Genomic DNA, 23,724 nt, shown 5'->3' with positions numbered 1-23,724 from the left:
ATCTTGCCTGTCTCCTCAAAAGGGTGAAGTCATGTGACTCTTGAACAACAGAGGAAAGGGGAGTATGGAGAGAGTTTTGGAAGATGGGAGATGTATTGTTAGGATATTTGGGGACAGGTCGGAGAGATTAGATAGAAAAAAAATATTCTGTGGAATTGGGTTTTATGACCTGCAGGAAGCAGGCGTTAAGGAAGAACTTTAACCCGGGATTAAACTTCATCCCAATCAGTAGCTGATACCGACTTTCCCATGAGAAATCTTTACCTTTTCTCATATAGATCATCAGAGGGGTCTGTGTGGCTGATAATGTGGTGAAACCCCTCCCACAGTGTGATGTCATGACCATGATCCTGACAGTTTCCTGTCTGCGAACCTCATTGGATTGTGGGAAATAACAGCTTTTTCCAACTGCCAAGCAAGCAATATCTCCCTCTGTGCATAGAACTCTCAGTAATGAACGCACCGTTAGATCACTAGAGATGGCTGGAACAGTTCGCCGGCGAGCAGTATTCTGTGAACATTGGCTGTTCGCATTCGCTGCAAACATCGAACATTTGGTGTGTTCGATTCACCCCCTACACATCATCATTGAGCTAAACTTTGACCCCTTACCTCACAGTCTGCAGACACATGGCAGCCAATCAGCTAGCCCACCTTCCTGGACCCCCCCCCCCCAGTTGCAGTGGCCATATTGGATCAATTCTCTGCTGGCTGCTGACTGTCAGTGAGGGCAGGATCAGACTCACTAGCGTCGTGAGGGGGGCGGGGAGTGCAACCCGCACCAGGTGGGGTGACAGATTGGCAGGGCCGGGGTGATATACGGTCAGGCCCGTTTCTCGGGCCGTGCGTCCGCCCTAAGTGCTGTAATGGAGTGGGGAGTCAGCCGCGGGGAGGGCAGCCCGACCTCTCTCTCCCTTCCTCTCAAATTACAATTAGCTCTGCTCATGTGATGTCATGGCCACACCCATTTTTTGCCGTGGCCCGCTTCGCTTTTTTTGGGGGGGGGGGGGGGGGGGGGGCAAAATACCCAAGCTAAGCCACTGGTCAGACTTGCTGCAGATAGGTAGGGAAAGCATTAGCTAGGCCTGTGTTCTTGTTCCTCACTTGCTGTGAAAGCATTACAAACAACCATTTTGAGGGCTAGCACATCGGTCTCCTGTGTTTTTTTTGTATGTGACACTCCACAGCCCACGGACACCCAGAGCTGTGTGCACACTACTGCTGTTGCCTCATTAAGTTGCAGGCACAGTACCACTCCTGTGCATTATTATTTCACTGTATTCTGATAGTACTATTGTATCTCTCTGTGTGACACTCCACAGCCCACTGACACTCTGTGCATTAGGGTTTAAAACCTGACTTTGCGTCAACTATTCGCAGGAGTCGGGATGACTGCGCAGGTGCTGGCCGGGCTGACTGTGGCCAGGAGCACATTGCTCATGTGCATGGCTTAGTGATGTCATATGCATGCGCAGTGTGCTCGCGGCCATGGGCAGCCAGGCCAGCGCCTGCGCAGTCACCCTGACTCCGGCGTCTTAGAAGAAGATCCCGGGGTGCTTTCAGGTACAATGCGGGGGGCAGAGAGGAGAACGGGGGGAACGATAGGGATCGGCACAGGTGACAGTATTTGTCTGCACCCCGTTTTGTATGTTTTTTTCGGCTCTGGTATCCTTTCAGTAAAAAAAATAAAATAAAAAGATTTTAACGTACCTGGGGCTTCTCCCAGCCCCCTGGACTCCTACTGTGCCCACATCATCCTCCTGCTCCCCTCTGGCCAGCGGCGGAGAACCTCGCAAAGCCGGCCTGTCTCCACCACCGTTGGCGGCTATTGAGCACAAGCAACCCTGGTCGCGCTCCCGTAGCCGGGAGTGTTCAGTGCATTGTAATTCGCTACTGCTCATGCGCAGAACACTCCCAACACCAGGAGCGCGACCAGGGTGCACGTGGCTCAGGACCGCGCATGCGCAGTAGCCGCCCACTGGCGGTGACAGGCCAGCTTTGTGGGGCTCGCTGCCGCTGGCCAGAAGGGTGCAGGAGGATGGCATGGGCACAGTACGAGTCCAGGAGGCTGGAAGAAGCCCCAGGTAAGTTAATTTTTTTTTTTTTACTTAAGATTCGCTTTATTAAATTTGCCTTACTAAGTAAGCCAGCACAAGACTAACATTTATCAGTCTGACAACTACACTGCACGCACTTTATTGTGCCAGTCTCCACAGGATAATCCAACAATTGTTTCGGGAGACGCACAGGGTCCCACTTTATCCCCCTGGTAACCACATGCCTTGATAAAGGGGGACCCTGTGCGGCCCCCGAAACAATTGTTGGATTATCCTGTGGAGACTGGCACAATAAAGTGCGTGCTGTGAAACTGCGGTGTGCTGGTAATATCTGCGAATTGTATCTAACCGTGGCACTGCCTATGCCACTTTACCAAGCACCCCAAAAACAACAGATGGTGTGCCGACTTCACTTTGTGAGTTCTGACAACTACACTGGGTGCAATGTTCAAGCATGCCTTCATACAGGATTCACAGCTCACTCCATTTCCTGTCCTCACCCTAATACGCTGGGCAAAGGCCTTCGGTGGTGGAGGCCTGGCTGCCATCCGGTAGTCCTGGCAAATGTCATTTCGAATGTTGCTCCTGTAGTGCCCATGGAAGCCACTGGGAAACTGGAAAAACAAGAGAGGCAAAATAGTTGAAGTGTTAATTCTAGCACCAAGCTGGTAGCGCTTGTCTCTACATTCATGTCATACCGTTCCTGTAACCAAGAATTGAACGTCATCCCAATCAGTAGCTGATACCCCCTTTCCCATGAGAAATCTTTTCCTTTTCTCAAACAGATCATCAGGGGGGTCTGTATGGCTGATATTGTGGTGAAACCCCTCCCACAGTGTGATGTCATAACCAAGGTCCTGACAGTTTGCTGTCTGTAACCTTCGTTATAATGGCTGTTTCCAACTGCCCAGCAAGCAATGTCTCCCTCTGTGCATAAAAGTCTCAGTAACAAGCATTCCGTACAGATCACCTGGCAGAACTAAAGATGTCAACACCAGTGATACATTATGTAAATCAGGAAGAGGAAAGATTTTACAATGGGCAATGTGAATATTGTATAAAAAAAGCAATTTTATTTATTGTGTTATTTCCACTACAATTCCTCTTTAACATGAATTAGTCCCTTACCTTCAAAGAAAGCTAGCAAAATGCTTGTACAGTACATGCTCTATTCATATCCGATCTTGACTACTGTAACACCCTACTCTGAGGTCTACCTAAAAACAGACTGACACCTTTCAAGTCCCTACTGACCTCTGCTGCTTGTCTAATTGACCTCTCCTGCACCTCTGACGCAGCCCCTCTCTGACAATCTCTCCATTGGCTACCAATCACCCAAAGGTTTCAGTTTAAACTCCTCACCCTATCATACAAAGCTCTACATAAACTGTCTCCTCCATACATTCCCCCATTAATTCCATGCCATGAGTGTAAATGAAGAACAGGAGAGGTCCTAGGACGGAGTCTTGTGGTACTCTAACAGACAGTGTGGAGAGGAGTTGGTATTGGAACAGGAGACAGTAAAGAAGCGTCCAGACAGGTAAGAGGAGATCCAGGATTGTGCTATGCCCTTGATCCCCAAAATCGAGAGGGTCTGGAGAAGCAGAGGATGATCAACAGTGACAAACGCAGAGGGAAGATTCTTAAACCAACCCTCAGTAAGTAATACCCCCTAAACTAACGGAAACCCTAAGATACTCACCTAAGCCACACAAGCTATGATACAGCTGAAGATAAGGAGTCACGATGAAATGATCCAGGGCCTAAAGAAACTGACTCACTGGTCATACCAATGCCTGTGGCTGTTTCCTGGAGACCGCTATACTACATAAAATATTCATGCAGCCCACAAACAGCTCATTCCAGCTTGTAACAATAAGATATTCCTGTTCCAAACCCACCACTGACTATTGTAATTTTCCAAGATAATTAAGCACAACCTCTCTAGCATTGCAAATAACATGCGTGGCTTAATGAAGACATGGTGTTACAGCGTTATTTCTCCCCTCTCTCCTCGGGGAGGCATCAGAGCTGAACAGAACTGCCCTGACCACTCCTGCATCTATGGCCTTGGCACGGAGACAACAACAGATTCTCCACCAAAGACCAAACAAGGCTTTTCCGGTGGTCCCTGTGAGCCGGCTCACGTCCGAGGCAAACAGCTTGAAGCCTCTGGGCAACCATTGTTCATTAATGTTTTACTAAATTATTATTAGAAGCTCGCATCACGCAAGTCACTGCTCTAATTCCCAGAGTAGATTAGAATTCATAATTCATGGTGTAATTCCGATGGCTCAGGGTTAACTAGAGCATAATGTAAAAATAACAATGCTTTACGCTCATGACAAAGAAGAGACTACTGGAGTTTATGTGACATTTACACCAAGCATATACTGTATGTCTTATGTTAAAATTCCTCTTTTTTAACAGAATCATCAGCATAAAATTGTTCACTCTCTCTGCCACCTCACCTCTCTGCCACTTCTCTCATATTCCTATCTACTACTCTCCCTCTCTCTGCCATCTCTCTCATATTCCTATCTGCTACCTCTCTCCCTCTCTCTGCATCCTCTCTCATATTCCTATCTGCTACCTCTCTCCCTCTCTCTGCATCCTCTCTCATATTCCTATCTGCTACCTCTCTCCCTCTCTCTGTCGTCTCTCTCATATTCTTATCTGCTACCTCTCTCACTCTCTCTGCCATCTCTCTCATATTCCAATGTGCTACCTCTCTCCCTCTCTCTGCATCCTCTCTCATATTCCTATCTGCTACCTCTCTCTCTCTCTGCCATCTCTCTCATATTCCTATCTGCTACCTCTCTCTGTCGTCTCTCTCATATTCCTATCTGCTACCTCTCTCACTCTCTCTGCCATCTCTCTCATATTCCAATCTGCTACCTCTCTCTGCATCCTCTCTCATATTCCTATCTGCTACCTCTCTCCCTCTCTCTGCATCCTCTCTCATATTCCTATCTGCTACCTCTCTCACTCTCTCTTCCATCTCTCTCATATTCCTATCTGCTCCCTCTCTCCCTCTCTCTGCATCTTCTCTCATATTCCTATCTGCTACCTCTCTCACTCTCTCTGTCATCTCTCTCATATTCCAACCTGCTACCTCTCTACCCCTCTCTGCATCCTCTCTCATATTCCTATCTGCTACCTCTCTCCCTCTCTCTGTCGTCTCTCACATATTCCTATCTGCTACCTCTCTCACTCTCTCTGCCATCTCTCTCATATTCCAATCTGCTAGCTCTCTCCCTCTCTCTGCCACTCTGCCATCTCTCTCATATTCCTATCTGCTACCTCTCTCCCTCTCTCTGCATCCTCTCTCATATTCCTATCTGCTACCTCTCTCCCTCTCTCTGTCGTCTCTCTCATATTCCTATCTGCTACCTCTCTCACTCTCTCTGCCATCTCTCTCATATTCCAATCTGCTAGCTCTCTCCCTCTCTCTGCCATCTCTCTCATATTCCTATCTGCTACCTCTCTCCCTCTCTCTGCCATCTCTCACACATTCCTATCGGCTAGCTCTCTCCCTCTCTCTGCCACTTCTCTCATATTCCTATCTACTACTCTCCCTCTCTCTGCCATCTCTCTCATATTCCTATCTGCTACCTCTCTTCCTCTCTCTACATTCTCTCTTATATTCCTATCTGCTACCTCTCTCTCTTTCTCTCTCTGCCACCTCTCTCATATTCTTATCTACTACCTCTCTCTCCCTCTCTGCCATCTCTCTCATATTCTTATCTACTACCGCTCCCTGTCAGCCACCTCATATTCCGATTGGCTATTTGTCTCTCTGCCACCTCTCTCATATTCCTATCTGCTGACACTTTCTCTGCCACCTTTGTCATATTCCTATTTACTATCTCTCTCTCTCTCTCTCGGCCATGTCTCTCATATTACTATCTGCCAACTCTCTCTCTCTGCCACCTCTATCATAGTCCTATCTGCTAACTATCTCAATCTCTGCCACCTCTCTCAAATTTGTATGGGCTACCTCTCTGCCACCTCTCTCATATTACTATTGGCTACCTCTCTCTCTCTCTGCCACCTCTCTCATATTTCTATCTGCTAACTCTCATTCTCTGCCACCTCTCTCATATTTCTATCTGCTAACTCTCATTCTCTGCCACCTCTCTCATATTTCTATCTGCTAACTCTCATTCTCTGCCACCTCTCTCATATTTCTATCTGCTAACTCTCTCTCTGCCACCTCTCTCATATTCATATCTGCTAAGTCTCTTATTCTCTGCCACCTCTCATATATTTCTATCTGCTAATTCTCTCTCTGCCACCTCTCTCATATTCCTATCTGCTAACTCTCTCTCTCTGCCACCTCTCTCATATTCATATCTGCTAAGTCTCTTATTCTCTGCCACCTCTCTCTCTGCCACCTCTCTCATATTCCTATCTGCTAACTCTCTCTCTGCCACCTCTCTCATATTCATATCTGCTAAGTCTCTTATTCTCTGCCACCTCTCATATATTCCTATCTGCTAACTCTCTCTCTGCCACCTCTCTCATATTCCTATATTCTAACTCTCTCTCTGCCACCTCTCTCATATTCCTATCTGCTAACTCTCTCTCTGCCACCTCTCTCATATTCCTATCTGCTAACTCTCTCTCTGCCACCCTTCTCATATTCATATCTGCTAAGTCGCTTATTCTCTGCCACCTCTCATATATTTCTATCTGCTAACTCTCTCGCTGCCACCTCTCTCATATTTCTATCTGCTAACTCTCTCTCTGCCACCTCTCTCATATTCCTATCTGCTAACTCTCTCTCTCTGCCACCTCTCTCATATTCCTATCTGCTAACTCTCTCTCTGCCACCTCTCTCATATTCATATCTGCTAAGTCGCTTATTCTCTGCCACCTCTCATATATTTCTATCTGCTAACTCTCTCTCTGCCACCTCTCTCATATTCCTATCTGCTAACTCTCTCTCTGCCACCTCTCTCATATTTCTATCTGCTAACTCTCTCTCTGCCACCTCTCTCATATTCATATCTGCTAAGTCTCTTATTCTCTGCCACCTCTAATATATTTATATCTGCTAACTCTCTCTCTGCCACCTCTCTCATATTCATATCTGCTAAGTCTCTTATTCTCTGCCACCTCTCATATATTCCTATCTGCTAACTCTCTCTCTCTGCCACCTCTCTAATATTCCTATCTGCTAACTCTCTCTCTGCCACCTCTCTCATATTCCTATCTGCTAACTCTCTCTCTGCCACCTCTCTCATATTTCTATCTGCTAACTCTCTCTCTGCCACCTCTCTCATATTTCTATCTGCTAACTCTCTCTCTGCCACCTCTCTCATATTCATATCTGCTAAGTCTCTCATTCTCTGCCACCTCTAATATATTTATATCTGCTAAGTCTCTGATTCTCCGCCATCTTTCTTATATTCATATCTGCTAATTCTCTGAGTCTCCGCAGCCACCACACTCTCTCAGCTGTCTCTCTTTGTCAGCTCTCTCTCCCTCTTTCTGGCTGCCCTTACCCTCAATACTTCTCACAAATCCTTAGCTCATTTTCTTTCATATTCTACCAAACTGGTAAACGTTTGCTGGGGATATTAACATTCCATTTCCATCTCAATTTCCAGGCAGTTTTGATTTTCTGAACGTGGTAGAAAATTGGGGACCCTGAACTCACAGCTCCCTGCTTTAAAATAAAATGTTTTAAAGTAACAGTGGATTCTGAAGGTGGCTAGACACCGATATAGAGATTAGAAGTTCAAATACAGATGAATCTGAATACTGTCGTTTAAAATATAAATGATAGGTTGAATGATATCTGAGATATTTACATATTTTTGGTTAAAAAAAACTTAGAAAAATCAAATTTCTCTAACAAACCCAAGCAAAACTCCAGATTTATTATGATCAAGCTCCAGATCTGTTTTGATTAAATAGTATCAAAAGAAACCCCTATTTGTCCGGAAAAAAACAAGACATAAGGTGTTTGGGTAGACTAAAAATTGCTTGAGATCTTTTAACTCAAGCAAAGGCATAGCAGGGGGGCTCAAATTAAGGACTGCCTCCATCTTCCAGGTAAGGAAATAGAACAGCCTTTCTCAACCTTTTTAGAGTTGAGGAACCCTTACAAAATCCTCAAGGATTGCTGCCATAAAAGTTGTTAATACAAATCTCACCACTTTTATGAGTTTTGCCTTTTGTCTACTATTATACATCACTTGGTTAACAATAGTACCATTGCCATATTACATATGCAGCAATCACTACCCCATGTTACAAATGCAGCAATCAACCCCACATATGAAATGCAGCAATCAACCCCACATATGAAATGCAGCATCCACCCCCACATATGAAATGCAGCATCCACCCCCACATATGAAATGCAGCATCCACCCCCACATATGAAATGCAGGTATCACCTCCACATATAAATGCAGCAATCAACCCCACATATGAAATGCAGTAATCACCCCGCATATGAAATGTAGCAATCACCCCCACATATGAAATGCAACAATTACCTCACATATGAAGTGGAGCAATCATCCCACATAAGAACTGCAACAGTTACCCCACAGTGCAGCAATCACCCTATGAAGTGCAGCGATCACCACACATGTGAAGTGCAACAATTATCTCACATATGAAATGCAACAATTACCACACATAAGAAATGCAACAATTACTCCATATAGGAAATGCAACAATTGTCCCACGTATTAAGTGCACCTATCAACTTACCATTTACTCCCAAAACAGATTCCGATGCAGCATATCCACTCCCTTTCTCCCCAAAGTGCAAATATAACCTCTGAGATCCTTGGTATCAGTGGGATTCTGAATGTGATCCCCTGGTACGGACTGCTCCTTTGTGTGCCCCCCCCCACCCTTGCACTACATGCCCGTCTATCATTGGTGTCAGTGGGCTTTAAATGTGCACTTTCCCTAGCTGCCACCAGGTAATTTGTGTTTAGTGGGCTTCAGACTGCCGCCTCCCAATACAGTACATGCCTGGTCATCACTCCCTCCCATACATACACACAAACACTTAAAGTGCCCTAACATCAGTCATTGGTGCTCAGGGGGGAGAAGGGGAAAAACATACTCACCATCCACTGCCTTGTCTTCTCTTCTGCCATCACACCAGCTCGGGCTCGCTTACTCTACACCACATGTGTCGCTCGCTCGCTCACTCCTTCAGTTCAAAGGGCAATAAAGGGCACTTAAAGTGTACCAGAGCTGACATAAAGTAAAAGTTTTATCTATACCTGGGGCTTCCTGCACCCCCATGCACACGGATCGCTCCCACGCCGCCGTCCTCAGCCTTCTCCCTCTTCATACCGGGTCCCGTAACTTCCTCCAGTCACAGCCGTCTGCGCAAGAGGAAATGCACTCTTTATGTATCTCTCTGGCGGCCGTAGATGGCGCACTTCTTTTACACAGACTGGCCGCGGCTGGCCAAAGTTACGGGACGAAGAGGGAGAAGGCTGAGGACGGCGGCGTGGGAGCGATCCGTGTGCATGGGGGTGCAGGAAGCCCCAGGTATGTATAAAACTTTTAATTTACGTCAGCTCTGGTACACTTTAAGCTGCCCAATAGGAAATCTTGGCGATGCACAGTGGATTATATCATTCTGGTGGTCGTATCAACGTAGTGGGACTATTGTGTCCCACAAAAATGGGGGCAGGCCTAGGAACAATAGAGTGGCAGGGGGAACAATAGTCTTGGCTGCCAATTGTTGCTTAAAGATCTCACTTGTAAAGGCGCGTACACACGTGCTACTTTTGTGCACAACCAACCCGACGACATGACTAACTGTATGACCAAGCGATTGCACAACTTGTATTTTCTGGGCACCAACCAACTGAACGACCAACTGATTTGCATACTGCGCACGTAAAAGGAATAACAGACTGCACGTTATGGCCACATTAAGTGTACAAGTTCAAATGACTTGTACACATGCAGCCAACTACAATAAATCAAAAGTCATGTTGATTTGTCTGTTGGATCGGGCAAACCTACTGTTATCAGTCACTTATCTAGTCGTTTGTCACACGTTCACATGCTCAACTATTGTCCAACAGACCAAGTTTGGATGATAGTTGGGCAGAAAAGTTGCATGTGTGTATGAGCCTTTGGAAGCCATCTCTTTAGATGCTTTGGGCCCCAGTGCAAGTTTTACATTGGGCCCCCCCCAAGCACTCTTTATATAACAATTGATATGGAGCACCGAAACCTGTCAAGGACCGCCACAGTGTCAGAGGTGCAAGAAGGGGATGAGGAACAGTGTGTTAATGATTACTACTATTCAAAGCATCTATAGAAGTGATTATTATCAGCACAGGACCAATAAAAAGCTAATACTGCCGTTGAGAGAAGACCCCGAGGGTCCCCTTTAGTCCAAGTGCTCCGTTGCAGTCGTAACCTCTGCATCGGGGGGTTTGTCTGCGCTCCCCCCTCGCCCCATCATTGGTGTGTTCGCTCCCAAGATGCACATTGTGCACTACAGGTACGTAAATAACGCAGAAGTAGAGCATCTATCCTTTGGGGGGGGGGGGGGGCAGCATGGATAGTTCTCCCTAGGCGCAGGCCACATCTGGGGGTTGTACCGTCCATGTGCTCTTGCCCCCCCTCCCCGAGGGGCAGTTGCAGCACTCCCGGGCAATGGTTGCTTTGTGGGGGTGTTTGTTCTGCCCCCCATTTCTTGGGGGCACAAGGAGGCCTACACGTGGCGCTCCTGTTGAGATGCAAAGTATTTGCGTGGGCCAACTCCTCCTTCTCTAGTATGCATCCCCTATTGCTACGCCACTGATCTATACTGTTTCAAAGCCAACATCATGTGGTTTCTTCAGAAACCATCTAGTCTTGCTTCCTGGTTGCTGATAAGGTGGGAAAATATTGCCTAGGACAGGGAATTCCAAAGTCCAGCCCAAGGGCCAAACGTGACCCACCAAGCCTGTGGTCCCCCAAAGCTCTTGTGAGATTATAGTTGCATGAGGCCCGCAGACCATTGCTGTGGCGTTGCATGCGTTTATGTTTACAGACAACCTGTGCCTCCCCCTCTGCTCTCCTGTAGTCACATAGAAATTAGTATATAACTACAAAAAAATGTCAGCAGTATACTAAGCATATGCTGTAAAATGTCAGCAATTTGTTCTAGTCCTATTGTAATTAATATGGGACTATGGAAAATGGCCACAGAAGTCCCTGGTGGAGTAGGGAGGATGAACAGGGACATGGGCCTGAACTTGATGATTGAAGGGTAGCCACTTATGCCAGCAGTAGCCACTATGGCAGCAGCAGTAACTCATTAGCAGTCACCACTATGCTAGCAGCAGCCACTCACTAGCAGTCACCACGAAAGCAGGAAATTTGGGCGCATGAGGCAGGTGGACAAAAAGGGCGCCGCCATTCACTCCCATAATAAATATCGTTTAATGGGCGCCCAACAGAAAAAAAGGGCGCCGGAGAAAAATAACATTTTAAAAGCGGCGCCCGGAGACTTTTAATGTTTTATAACTGCTTCTCATGATTACCCATTATTTAAAGAGAACCCGAGGTGGGAATTACTTTTACTATTGGGGCACAGAGGCTGGTTGTGCGCACTAAGACCAGCCTCTGTTGCCCCATCGTGTGTCTCCATGTCCCCCCTGCTCGCCGCTATACCCCCCGCATTGCTGGCGACACGCAGCGTGTCGCCAGCTCAATGTTTACCTTGCGCTGTCAGTCAGCGCTGCTCCCCTGCCTCCTCCGCATCGGCGCACCCGCCCGTGTCCCTTCCCTCCCGCTGATAGGAGGGAAGTGACGCGGCGGGTGGCGCCGATGCGGAGGAGGCGGGGGAGCGGCGCTGACTGACAGCGCAAGGTAAACATTGAGCTGGCGACACAGCCAGCAATGCGGGGGGTATAGCGGCGAGCAGGGGGGACATGGAGGCACACGATGGGGCAACAGAGGCTGGTCTTAGTGCGCACAACCAGCCTCTGTGCCCCAATAGTAAAAGTAATTCCCACCTCGGGTTCTCTTTAATGATTTATAATTTTTTAAACATTATTTTGAAACGAAAAACAGTACAATATTTTTTTAAAACATTACTTTTAAACGAAAAACCGTACAATTTTTAAAAAAAAAAAAAACATTTTTAAACGAAAAACCGCACCATATTTTTTTTAAAACGTTATTAATGCTTATCACAGGGGGGTCTTAGGTTTAGGCATCACAAGGAGGGTCTTAGGTTTAGGCACCACCAGGGGGGTCTTATGCTTAGGCATCAGCAGGGGGGTCTTAGGTTTAGGCACCAACAGGGGGGTCTTAGGTTTAGGCACCACCAGGGGGGTCTTAGGTTTAGGCACCAACAGGGGGGTCTTAGGTTTAGGCACCAACAGGGGGGTCTTAGGTTTAGGCACCAACAGGGGGGTCTTAGGTTTAGGCACCAACAGGGGGGTCTAGGGGTTAGGGATAGGTACAGGGAGGGTTCTGTGTGAGAGTAGGGTTAGGTATAGCTTTAGTACAATTCTTATTAATGTTTTATAAAACGTTATTATAAATTTCACTTTTTAAACAGGGAAGATTAACGTTTTTAAAATTGCCGATTTCATACACATTATTTAATGATTTATAACTTTATAAAACATTATTTTTAAACAAAATATAGCACAAATTTTTTTTAAACGTTATTCATAATTATCGTTTAAAACCCTGCGCCCTTTTTTCCCGGCGCCCTTTTTTAACCTACGCGTCACCACTGCACACTGAAGGGCACATGCTGACTGCACACATGGTATCTGGTTTATTTCCTGTGGAAATGTTTTATTTGACTAAACTATTATAGGCATACTCTACTTAGAGGCAATGAGAAAAAAAACAGTGTTTAATTTTGCTTGTTCGGCCCCCTAGCTAACTCAAGACTGGAGATATGGCCCTTGGTCCAAAGAGTTTGGACACCCCTGAGTCCTAGGAGAAAACTTTGGAGTAAAAGTGGATTGAATAAGGGTCCTAGAGACTGAGCCACGCCACACTTCCATAGTACGACCTAGCAGACCCTGTGCAAGGAACCACACAGGTGGGTGTGTCATCATACAACTTCTCCCCAAAACTATGAAATCAGATAGAGAAAGCTCTAACGTAAAAAATGAAGAAATATTCTTACCCAGGATCCAGTAATTGCCTCTGGCATCACCTTGCTTCCAAAACCCACATACAAATCCTTTACTTCCACGTGTGATTGATACACGGAGGGTTCATGGATATCTTGCACTGTTAAAGTGTTGCCACGGCGCTGTTGACGTGGTTGCTAAGTGATCAGGATAAAAGGGTGTGATCAGCTGCAGAATGTGAGCTTGCAACACAATAGCCACTGACACTTGTAAACATGCAGAGAATTTACAGGGAGAATGCTGCTCAGTTACAGGCTGACTCCAGTCACAAATGTCTCTCTAGACCTGTGTAGACAATTGTGCAGGGCTTGTTCTTATTATGGCAGTGGCTCCTTCATAACCTAAAAGTGCCCATTAATGTTACAATCTCGAACGATTGGCAGTACAGTCAATCGGAACGGATATCATTTAAGCACAACTGAACTCAGCACTGCCTCTCTGCTTTAAAAGATAAGCAACAGCATAATAACATTTAAAGGAAACCTGAAGTGAGAGGGATAAGGAGGCTGCCACATTTATTTCCTGTTAACAATACCAGTTGCCTGGCCTGCTGATGTTTTTGGCTGCAGTAGTGTCTGAATCACACACCTGAAACAAGCATGCGGCTAATCCTGTCAAATCTGACAGTAAGGTCAGAAACACCTGACCTGCTGCATGCTTGTTCAGGGGCTATGGCTAAAAGTATTAAAGACAGAGGATTAGCAGGACAGCCAGGTAACTGGTATTGCTTAAAGGGAAGGTTCAGGGACTATCCCAAAAAATAAAAATCCCCATCCACTTACCTCTGGCTTCCTCCAGCCCGTAGTTCTGAGCCTGCTCAGTACAGCCCGGAGGACATCCGACGACGTCAGCGCGCCGCCGTGAGGCGCATTTTGGAGCGCACAAGAAGCCCGACCTGGTCGCCGGCCTGGCCAGATCGGGTCGGCCACCGGAGACGACCGGGATCCTCCGGAACGGCACCGAGGGTACCTCCTGCCTGCCACGGGCTGGAGGAAGCCCCAGGTAAGTGGATGGGGATTTTTATTTTTTTGGGATAGTCCCTGAACCTTCCCTTTAAAAGGAAATAAATATGGCAGCTTCATAGCCCTCTCTCTTCAGTTGTCTTTAAAGAAAAACATTTCTTTGTTACAGCTTATAGAACTCCGGCAATAAATCTGCAGTGTGTCTACTTTCTGCTGTCATGGAAGCAGGCATTGGGTTAACATCCTGTGTTTACATATTAGCTGTCTGCCGAGGACTGACGAATCTCTGAGCTGACACAGCTGAGAGCTCAAATTACACTTGTGATTACTTACAGATGATGGGGAATTAGTTAAGTTCTTTTCTCTAAAAAAAACATAGGGTGCATTTCTTTCTGATTTCCATGTGTCTTGTGCAAGAGTTTGGGTACACTTGGTGCAGATCAATGACGAACGATCACTCTATCGATCATTCCGAAATGAAGGCGGCCACTAACGATACAATTTGCCGAACGATTATTATCATTTATGAACGATTATTCATATGAAGGATCTGAGATGATAGTTTGGGACCACTAATGGACAAGCATCTCCTGACCAATTGGATCAGATTGACGGGATTGATCCAAAAATTGGATCAACTTCATTAATCTAATCAGATTGGTTAGGAGATTTTTGACTGTTAGTGGTCCCGAACCATCTTAAATCATAAACGTTAATTTGCCAAATTGTATAGTTAGCGGCCACCTATAGTCTGATTGGATTGTTTATCATCTTCTCCTCTGTTGGTGGGCCCAAACAATCGTTTCTGATCAATCGCTCTGATCATATAGGATAGTAGATCGTTCAGGAAATTGGATTGTTAAGGAAAGCATCCAAGCCCCCTTTAAACATAGATATAAATTATGCTATCACTACTTCTTGTGGTAATATATTTCATCTTTTAACCACTCTAACTGTAAAGAACCCCTTTCTAAATACTGTGGATAGCACAAACTTATTTTCTCCACACGCAGGTCATTAGAAAACAGCATCATTGATAACATCACATGATATGATATGCATAGTAGAAATTAACCCCACAAATGAAATGCAGCAATTACCCCACATTTGAAATGCAGCAACTACCCCACATTTGAAATGCAGCAATCACCCCAGATATGCATAGCAGCAATAACCCCCACAGATAAAATGCAGCAATTACCCTCCTGCTGAGGGGGTGGGCAAATACCTTGCCTTCAGTCTCCCAGTGGCGATCGCCGCTCGGAGACTGTTAGACGGCAAAACCGCCATCTATAAACATTGTACAGAGCTGCGATCTGCAGCAGTGCTGTACTGGGGACAGCCGTGTGACATGGCTGTCCCCGCCGTTACTGCGGAAGTGATCCACTTTCATAGGCTGCAGCCTATGACAGCCGATCACGCTGATTGGCTGGCTGGGGGAGGGAGGTGGGGAAAAAAAGAAAGAAATTAATTATAAAAATAATAAAATAAATAGGTACTTATCCATTAGCCGGGCGCATCCGGCAGGTGGTGCTAATTACTATTCCCCCTCCAGGCCGCCATGGATAGTAGGGAAAGATGTAACTCTGGTGGAGTTTTATCGCCACCTGCCGGATGCGCCCGGCTAACGGATAAGTACCAATAAATATTTATTTAAAAAAAATAAACACTGGGGTAGCGGTCAGATCCCACCAATAGACAGCTCTGTTGGTGGGGAGAAAAGGGGGGGGGGGGGAAACTTGTGTGATGAGTGCGGCCCTGCAGCGAGGCCTTAAAGCTGCAGTGGCCAATTTCAACAAAAATGGCCTGGCCTTTAGGGGGGTTTAACACTGCGGTCCTCAAGTGGTTAAAGTAGAGGCGGTGACAGCCAGCAGCGTACGTGGCCACAGAGAGGGCTTGGAGTGCCACCTCTGGCACGCATGCTATGGGTTTGCCACCACTATTATAGAGCCTTCCAAACGTGCTCAAAATGCTGCATGTCCTGCGGTTGCGATTACCCCTAATTGCAATAATGGATTCTTCCCCACCCACTTTCATTGGCAAACCGTTTTTGGGAACCGCCGTTGATCCCAAAACGCTTACAAAAACACCCTAGTGGGTTCCTAACCTAAGACAGTATTTCTCAAAACTGTCTTTGTGACTCCCGAAGGGTGCATGTTTTGCAGGCAACCTCACTTAGGCCCCGTTCACACTGCACGCGTTTCCAGCCGCGTTTTGGAAACGCGTGCAGGTGGCCGACACGCACGACATCAGACAGTGCATAGAGTGCAATGTCTGATGTTCACACTGCATGCGTTCCGGACCTGTGCGGTCCGGGAACGCATGCTGCACGCATTTTTTGTAAAAACGCTTGGCTGTCCCATTCACTTTTCAGTGATGGGATCAGCCACGCAACGCATACGAACGCGGATGGCGTGTGTTCGTACGCGTTGCGGTCCGCATGCGTTGCGGTCTGCGTTCTGCAGTCTGAACGGGGCCTTATGCACAGGTGGGGTAATTAGTGTCTGAGCTTGGTGGACTCCATGTAGCTGAGACACTAATTACCCGACCTGAGCACAGGTGAGGCTGCCTACAAAACATGCACTATTGGGGGGTCACGAAGACAGGCTTGAGAAACACTGCTCTAAGGGCGCGTTCACACTAGGGGCGTTTTTGTCATTTTTGTAAGCGCTGGCGAATTTTCAAAATCGCCCTGAAAGCGCTTGTGCAATGATTCTCTATGAGAAAGTTCACATCTGAGCGGTTTGTTTCCGATCGCTCAGATAAGCGGTGCATGGCCATTTTTGAGGCAATTTCGCCTCAATGGAAGGTATAGGAAAAACGCAAAACGTTCACAAAATCGCTTTGTGCAGCGATTGCGTGAGCGTTTTTAAGAATAAATACATTGTATTTATACTTTTCCGGATCAAAGAGTTCACTTCCTGACATCAGTCAGGAAGTGAAGAAAAAGCAATCGCTCTGCAAAACGCTTAAAAAAGCGCTTAACAAACCCGTCCAAGGCACAGAAATCGGAACAAAAATTGCGTCAAAAAACTCCCAACACGAACGGACACGCAAGCGGAACACAATGTGAACTTGAGAGCTTTCCCTCTCCATAGTTTAGTATCTGACTCTTTACCCCCCACATCCCTTGGAAGAACATCTCCCTGATTTCCCTCACAACCCTGAGCAGTGGTCATCCGTGAGTTGATTATATGCCTACAAAGAGGGCTGCAATTTGATGCATGAAGGAATGCCGGCTCTTTTATTGAATATGAATTGACTTTTATGATAATTGCATCTATTGAATAGTCAGCAAACAGCCGTGTCCTTATAGAATTGATGATATGACCAGATTATAGTATAGTACTGGCTATATACGCCAGATATTATGGAACAGCGTGGAATATGTGTAGTCTATATTAGACTGAAGTTTTGAATCAGGATACCATTGATTGGCTGAAGAAAAAGAGTAAAGCTTTCGGCTAATAAGCCTCCTTCAGACTGGATTCCTGTAAGCTGACAGGAAAAGAGTCTGGAGAATGCTCATTAGCCGAAAGCTTCAGGGCCCATATCCACTAGAGCGAATCCGCATGCGGATTCGCATAACCAGTACTAGTGGATGGCCCTGTTTCCACTTGTCAGTTTTCATCTGCATTATTCTGTGCAGGATTTTTCTGCATGGCAGAGCCCGCAGAATTTGCCTGCGTGTGGAAAGCAGGCGAATCGCAGGCAATGTATTTAATAGGGAAATCGCATGCGTTTGTTGCATGCGTTTTTTCCCCACCATTTCGTGTGCGATTTCGCATTGAAAGTACTGTAAATTGACACGGGCAGTGACATGGTTAAAATCGCATATACCCTGCCTATGTGAAATTGCAGCAAAAAACGCATGCGGAATCGGCAGCGGTGATATGCACCACAATAGTGGAAACGAGCCCTTACTCTGTGTCTTTTAAGTCAGCCATTAAATGGTATCCTTGGGAGTCAAAACTTTCTTTTACAGATGGCTAACACGATACAATACTCTACTGCTACTTCTAGTCAAATAAGTAACTAAACCGTATAGGAACTTAATTAGCTGGTTAAAGGATAGTCACTCCTCCCCCCCCCCCCCAAAAAAAACCCACATTATTTATAAGGTACCTTTGTGCCCCAGGTATCTCCCCAGTATAGAGCTAGAGATAGCCCTCAGTATTAGGTCACCCCCAGTATAGGTAGACACATACTAAGTACCCAGAGGTATCCCCAGTATGGGTAGCTAGAGGGGCCCCCAGTGTAGGTGGCCAGATTAGCCCCCCAAAGTACAGGTAGCAAGATTAGCCAAGAGAGTGAAAGTAACTAGGTTATTCCTCCCCACCACCACCACCAAGTATAGGTAGCCAAAATAATCTCCCCCTAAAGTGCAGGCAGTATGGTGGCGTAGTGGTTAGCGCTCTCGCCTTGCAGCATTGGGTTCCCGGTTCGAATCTCAGCCAGGTCAACATCTGTAAGGAGTTTGTATGTTCTCCCCGTGTCTGTGTGGGTTTCCTACGGGCAATTGGCTTCCAGCTAAAATTGGCCCTAGACTACAATACATACATAGACATATGACTATGGTAGGGACTAGATTGTGAGCTCCTCCAAGGGACAGTTAGTGACAAGAATATATATATATATATATATATAGTCTGTACAGTGCTGTGAAAGATGTCGGCGCTACATAAATACTAAATAATAATAAAGTACAGTAAGTCAGGCTACCCCCCTATTGCACAGTAGATGCAGTGAGACTCAGGAGCTAGGAAGGCTGTCGGTGGAGTCCAAGAGGTATTTAACATCCATCCAGCGCTCCCGTGTGAATGAGGCCTTACACTGCAATTCAGGGGGCTATACGGCCTGCAGCAGACCCACTTGGTCACTATGGCAATTTATATGCCACTAAACATACTTTAGAATCAGACTCATTTCCACTAGCGTTGTGGTTGCGAGGCGATCGCCGCATCGCCTCGCATCCCCCCGCAGGTACTTCCGGTTGTCTTCCATACAACTGGATGCGGCGTCATGCGGCTTCCTGTCAGCGGCTATGGATGAGTGCTGCGGAAAACTGCAGCATGCTATCCATGAATTACCCCGAGTCACATTATGCCGAATCGCGTCGGTCAATTTGCGTCAATAGAAACTACGGTACTTATCCGTTAGCCGGGCGCATCCGGCAGGTGGCGCTGTTGTAGCGAATTTCGATGCGCAGTTGTATCTAATTCCATTCATAGTTACTATGGTAACAGGTGGCCGCAGGTGGCGCTAATTACATTGTTGATACGCAACGTAACGATACAGTGTGTTAATGGCAACGAATATACATTGTATTTGAAGTGGCCGGAATTAAAATGAAGGCGGCGGCAATGTAACACATGAAGCCGCCGCCTTCGTCTGTTCTTCTTCTCCCCCTTTGCCCTCTCGCTTCTATACAACGCTGCCAGCTGGGGGGGGGGGGGGGGGGGGGGGGACACGCGTGTCCCCCCACAGTCGTTCGTCGCAAGGAAACAAGCAGGCTTCCCTGCCGCGACGAACGACTCTGGGGGGACACGCATGTCCCCGCAGGCTGGCAGCATTGTATACAAGCGAGAGGGCAAAGGGGGAGAAGAAGAAGAAGAACAGACGAAGGCGGCGGCTTCATGTGTTACATTGCCGCCGCCTTCATTTTAATTCCGGCCACTTCAAATACAATGTATATTCGTTGACATTAACACACTGTATCGTTACGTATCAACAATGAAATTAGCGCCACCTGCGGCGCTTCCATTCACACAGTACTACGTTCAGTAACTATGAATGGAATTAGATACAACAGCGCATCGAAATTCGCTACAACAGCGCCACCTGCCGGATGCGCCCGGCTAACGGATAAGTACCGAAACTACTCCACCGACGTGAATCGGTTGCAGTTTCTTTGCGTTGCGATTTCCGCATAGCAACGCATCTAGTGGAAACGGGCCCTAACTGAATAGTCTAAACTACCCTGCGTCTGAAAGCATGGCAAACATTGGCTAGAAGAGATTTCAAAGCTTGGGCTCGATTTTTCTGAGATGTGATTAGCTCAGAACAGAGGTAGGAAATTATTACCTCATTCAAAACTCAACCAGGGACATATTTTACTACGTGAATGAAGTTAAATTTATCGATATTCTACTACCGCTATACTTTCTACCCGGCTATGAAAACTGTATGGTAAGCGCTTTGAGTCCTATAGGAGAAAAGCGCTATAGAAATGTTATTAATATTAGATTGTAAGCCTTCAGGCAGGGTCCTCGTCCTTATGTCTCCTACCTGATCACGCACCTCCATTACTGAGCACCCATCCTATGGATCATCTGAGTGACCTCGACTTGTCTCCATGCTCCCATCCAGTGACTAAGCATTACCTTGTACTCATACTGTGCTACTTGATCTGGTCTGCATGTATTCCTGTATTGTCATATTGCTGTATGTCACCCCTAAATATTGTCTGTAATTAATTAATAATTATAAATCAATAGGAATGTCATTTTGTTGGTCAAAGTTGTCTTTAACACCCTGCTACACGTGTATGCTTTCTCAATGTATTCTGTATAGTTGGAAAACCATCTCTAAACCTGCCATCAAACCACTAAGCATCACTGGCAAGGCTAATGTTCTGCACTGCAGTATAGAGGCCCCTCCCACACAGCATTCACTTCTCACTTTGTGCAGCACCGTACCCCCTCCCACTGCAATATTATTATTAATATACTCGTATAAATATGCAGCATTATTATATCACCTCTCAAAGCAAGTGTGCCCCTCCCACCTGCAGTTATTTACGTCCCCGCACAATAGCCTTCCCGCGCAGTCACCATTCACTTTTGTTTTCAGTCTAGAACCCCGCCCCCTTCACTCAGCAATCACTAATCACAGTACTAAAACATGCGGACTCCTCCCTAACGCCCCTCCCCCTTGCGCTCCCACCATGCGATTGTCAGTCCAGAGGCCCCGCCCTTTCCACGTTTATATTAGCGTGTCAAAACTGCAGCATAGAGGCCCCTCCCCCTGCGTGCCGCACTATTCGTTCCTTAATCCAAGGCCCCGCCCACTGAAGCTTGTCGGCGTTCGTCAGCAAGAGGCGGGAAGGAGGGGGAAGCGCGAGCCCCTCCTCACAAGCTGAGGTAAAAGCGCGGGCGGAGAGTCCCGCCATATCGCTGCCAGGCTGTACGCCCTCTTGTGGGGTGGGAGCGTGATGAATGGGTGGGGTTTGGGAGAGCAAGCCTCTGCCCACAGTGCCCAGTGTGTGTGTCAGAATGGAACAGCCACAGGCCAATGAGGCCATGTGTAGGTGGCAAACTGAGCTGCTGGGGGGAGGCGCTGCTATAGAGCACTGCAGCAGGAAGCTGAGAAGCTATATCATTTGTCTAGTTCGAAGTTCAATTAGGCCTTGTGACTTTGCATAAAGGTGCAACTCAACACTGTCAGTGTAGCCTTATCCAGTCAGACTTATTTCAGAAACATCTGAACTGCTGCATGCTTGTTCAGGGTCTATGGCTAAAAGTATTAGGCCTCGTTCACATCATTAGCGCAGATGGCTGTGCGATTGGAACGCAACGCGTCCGATCGCACGCCATCTGCGCTCCTATGCGCTGCAGATCCCATTCATTACAATGAATGGGATCTGCGCTGCGATTCCCAAAAATGCGTGCAGCACGCGATAGCGCAATCGCGCTGCCACGCAGCGCATATGATGGGAACGGTAGAAGGGCTGTCTATGCCCTTCTACCGTTCTTGCGTGTCGCACACTATACGCGCTGCCAAAATGCGCACGGCAGCGCGTATAGTCTGAACGAGGCCTTAGAGGCAAAAGATCAGCAGGATAGCCAGGCAACATGCATTGTTTAAAAAGGAAATAAATGTGGCAGACTCCATATACCTCTCACTTCAGGTGTCTTTTAAAGTGAACCTGAAGGGAAAAAAAAGTGTACTGGGGGGTACTTACCTCAGGAGGGGTCAGCCTCTGGATCCTAATAAGGCTTTCCCTGTCCTTAGCCACCCCGATCTAGCTAAGAGACCCCTAAACTAACCATAACAATGACAGTCGTCTGCCTGCGCAGGCACACTTAATGGCTTTCTGCTCGGGCTCCAGCAAAGATCGACAAGCCTAATCAGGTCGGGTATTTCCGCTGGAGTCTGAAGGGAAATCCGCTAGTGAGGAGGATGGGGTAAGCCTCATTAGGATCCAGAGGCTTCCTCCTCCTGGGGTAAGTATCTGGGTTTTTTTTAAGTTACAAACTAACTTTAAAATGAATGTTCTGCTATTGACAGGGCAGCCATCAGGGTGGACAACTGACACTGCAGTGAGGGGCCCAGGGCTTCTGGGGGCCCTGCCCCCCAAAGCTCTGGAAGGGCCGCATGTGCTGGCTGCGGGCCTGTGGCTGGCTAACAAGCACACCACATTCCAGCACTGAGAGAAGAGTGACATCAGCACTTGAACATGGGGAGCAGATGAGTGAGCCCGCTACAGCGGACTTTCTATACTGGGGCACCACCTATATCTGGCTACAGGCTACCTATACTGGGCCACCACCTATATCTGGCTACCTATACTGGGGCACCACCTATACTTGGCTATCTATACTGGGGCACCACCTATATCTGGCTACAGGCTACCTATACTGGGCCACCACCTATACCTGGCTACCTATACTGGGGCACCACCTATACCTGGCTACCTATACTGGGGCACCACCTATATCTGGCTACAGGCTACCTATACTGGGGCACCACCTATACCTGGCTACCTATACTGGGGCACCACCTATACCTGGCTACCTATACTGGGGCACCACCTATATCTGGCTACAGGCTACCTATACTGGGCCACCACCTATACCTGGCTACCTATACTGGGGCACCACCTATACCTGGCTACCTATACTGGGGCACCACCTATATCTGGCTACAGGCTACCTATACTGGGGCACCACCTATACCTGGCTACCTATACTGGGGCACCACCTATACCTGGCTACCTATACTGGGGCACCACCTATATCTGGCTACAGGCTACCTATACTGGGGCACCACCTATACCTGGCTACCTATACTGGGGCACCACCTATACTTGGCTATCTATACTGGGGCACCACCTATATCTGGCTACAGGCTACCTATACTGGGCCACCACCTATACCTGGCTACCTATACTGGGGCACCACCTATACCTGGCTACCTATACTGGGGCACCACCTATACCTGGCTACAGGCTACCTATACTGGGCCACCACCTATACCTGGCTACCTATACTGGGGCACCACCTATACCTGGCTACAGGCTACCTATACTGGGCCACCACCTATATCTGGCTACCTATACTGGGGCACCACCTATACTTGGCTACCTATACTGGGGCACCACCTATATCTGGCTACAGGCTACCTATACTGGGCCACCACCTATATCTGGCTACCTATACTGGGGCACCACCTATACTTGGCTATCTATACTGGGGCACCACCTATATCTGGCTACAGGCTACCTATACTGGGCCACCACCTATACCTGGCTACCTATACTGGGGCACCACCTATACC

The 23,724-nt window shown here is 47.2% G+C and overlaps 2 protein-coding genes across 11 annotated transcripts in view; one reads left to right on the top strand and one right to left on the bottom strand.

The window, feature by feature from the left end:
• Positions 1-21,041, bottom strand: part of CIMIP7 (ciliary microtubule inner protein 7) — a 76,645-nt gene extending 55,604 nt beyond the window's left edge. The window contains exons 1-3 of one of the 3 annotated variants that reach the window (XM_068251516.1): positions 20,954-21,041; positions 13,198-13,341; positions 2,558-2,671 (exon numbers count right to left, since the gene is read on the bottom strand). In XM_068251516.1, the coding sequence (XP_068107617.1) occupies positions 2,558-2,671; positions 13,198-13,224 (141 nt within the window). In that variant the 5' untranslated portion in view covers positions 13,225-13,341; positions 20,954-21,041. Of the gene's footprint in view, positions 1-2,557; positions 2,672-13,197; positions 13,342-20,454; positions 20,802-20,926 lie in introns of those variants that run through there. The other 2 variants (XM_068251515.1, XM_068251514.1) reach the window with 2 other exon arrangements.
• Positions 21,042-21,201: 160 nt separating this feature from the next.
• The window catches only part of IHO1 (interactor of HORMAD1 1), a 45,803-nt gene continuing 43,280 nt past the window's right edge, over positions 21,202-23,724 (top strand). For 3 of the 8 annotated variants that reach the window (XM_068251505.1, XM_068251511.1, XM_068251512.1), the window contains exon 1: positions 21,202-21,308. The gene's annotated coding sequence lies outside the window, so the exon portion shown is untranslated. The other 5 variants (XM_068251508.1, XM_068251507.1, XM_068251510.1 and 2 more) reach the window with 5 other exon arrangements.

This window comes from Hyperolius riggenbachi, chromosome 9, assembly GCF_040937935.1.
Source record: "Hyperolius riggenbachi isolate aHypRig1 chromosome 9, aHypRig1.pri, whole genome shotgun sequence".
NCBI classification, from domain to species: domain Eukaryota; kingdom Metazoa; phylum Chordata; class Amphibia; order Anura; family Hyperoliidae; genus Hyperolius; species Hyperolius riggenbachi.
This window is presented reverse-complemented; position numbering and strand designations above follow the sequence as displayed.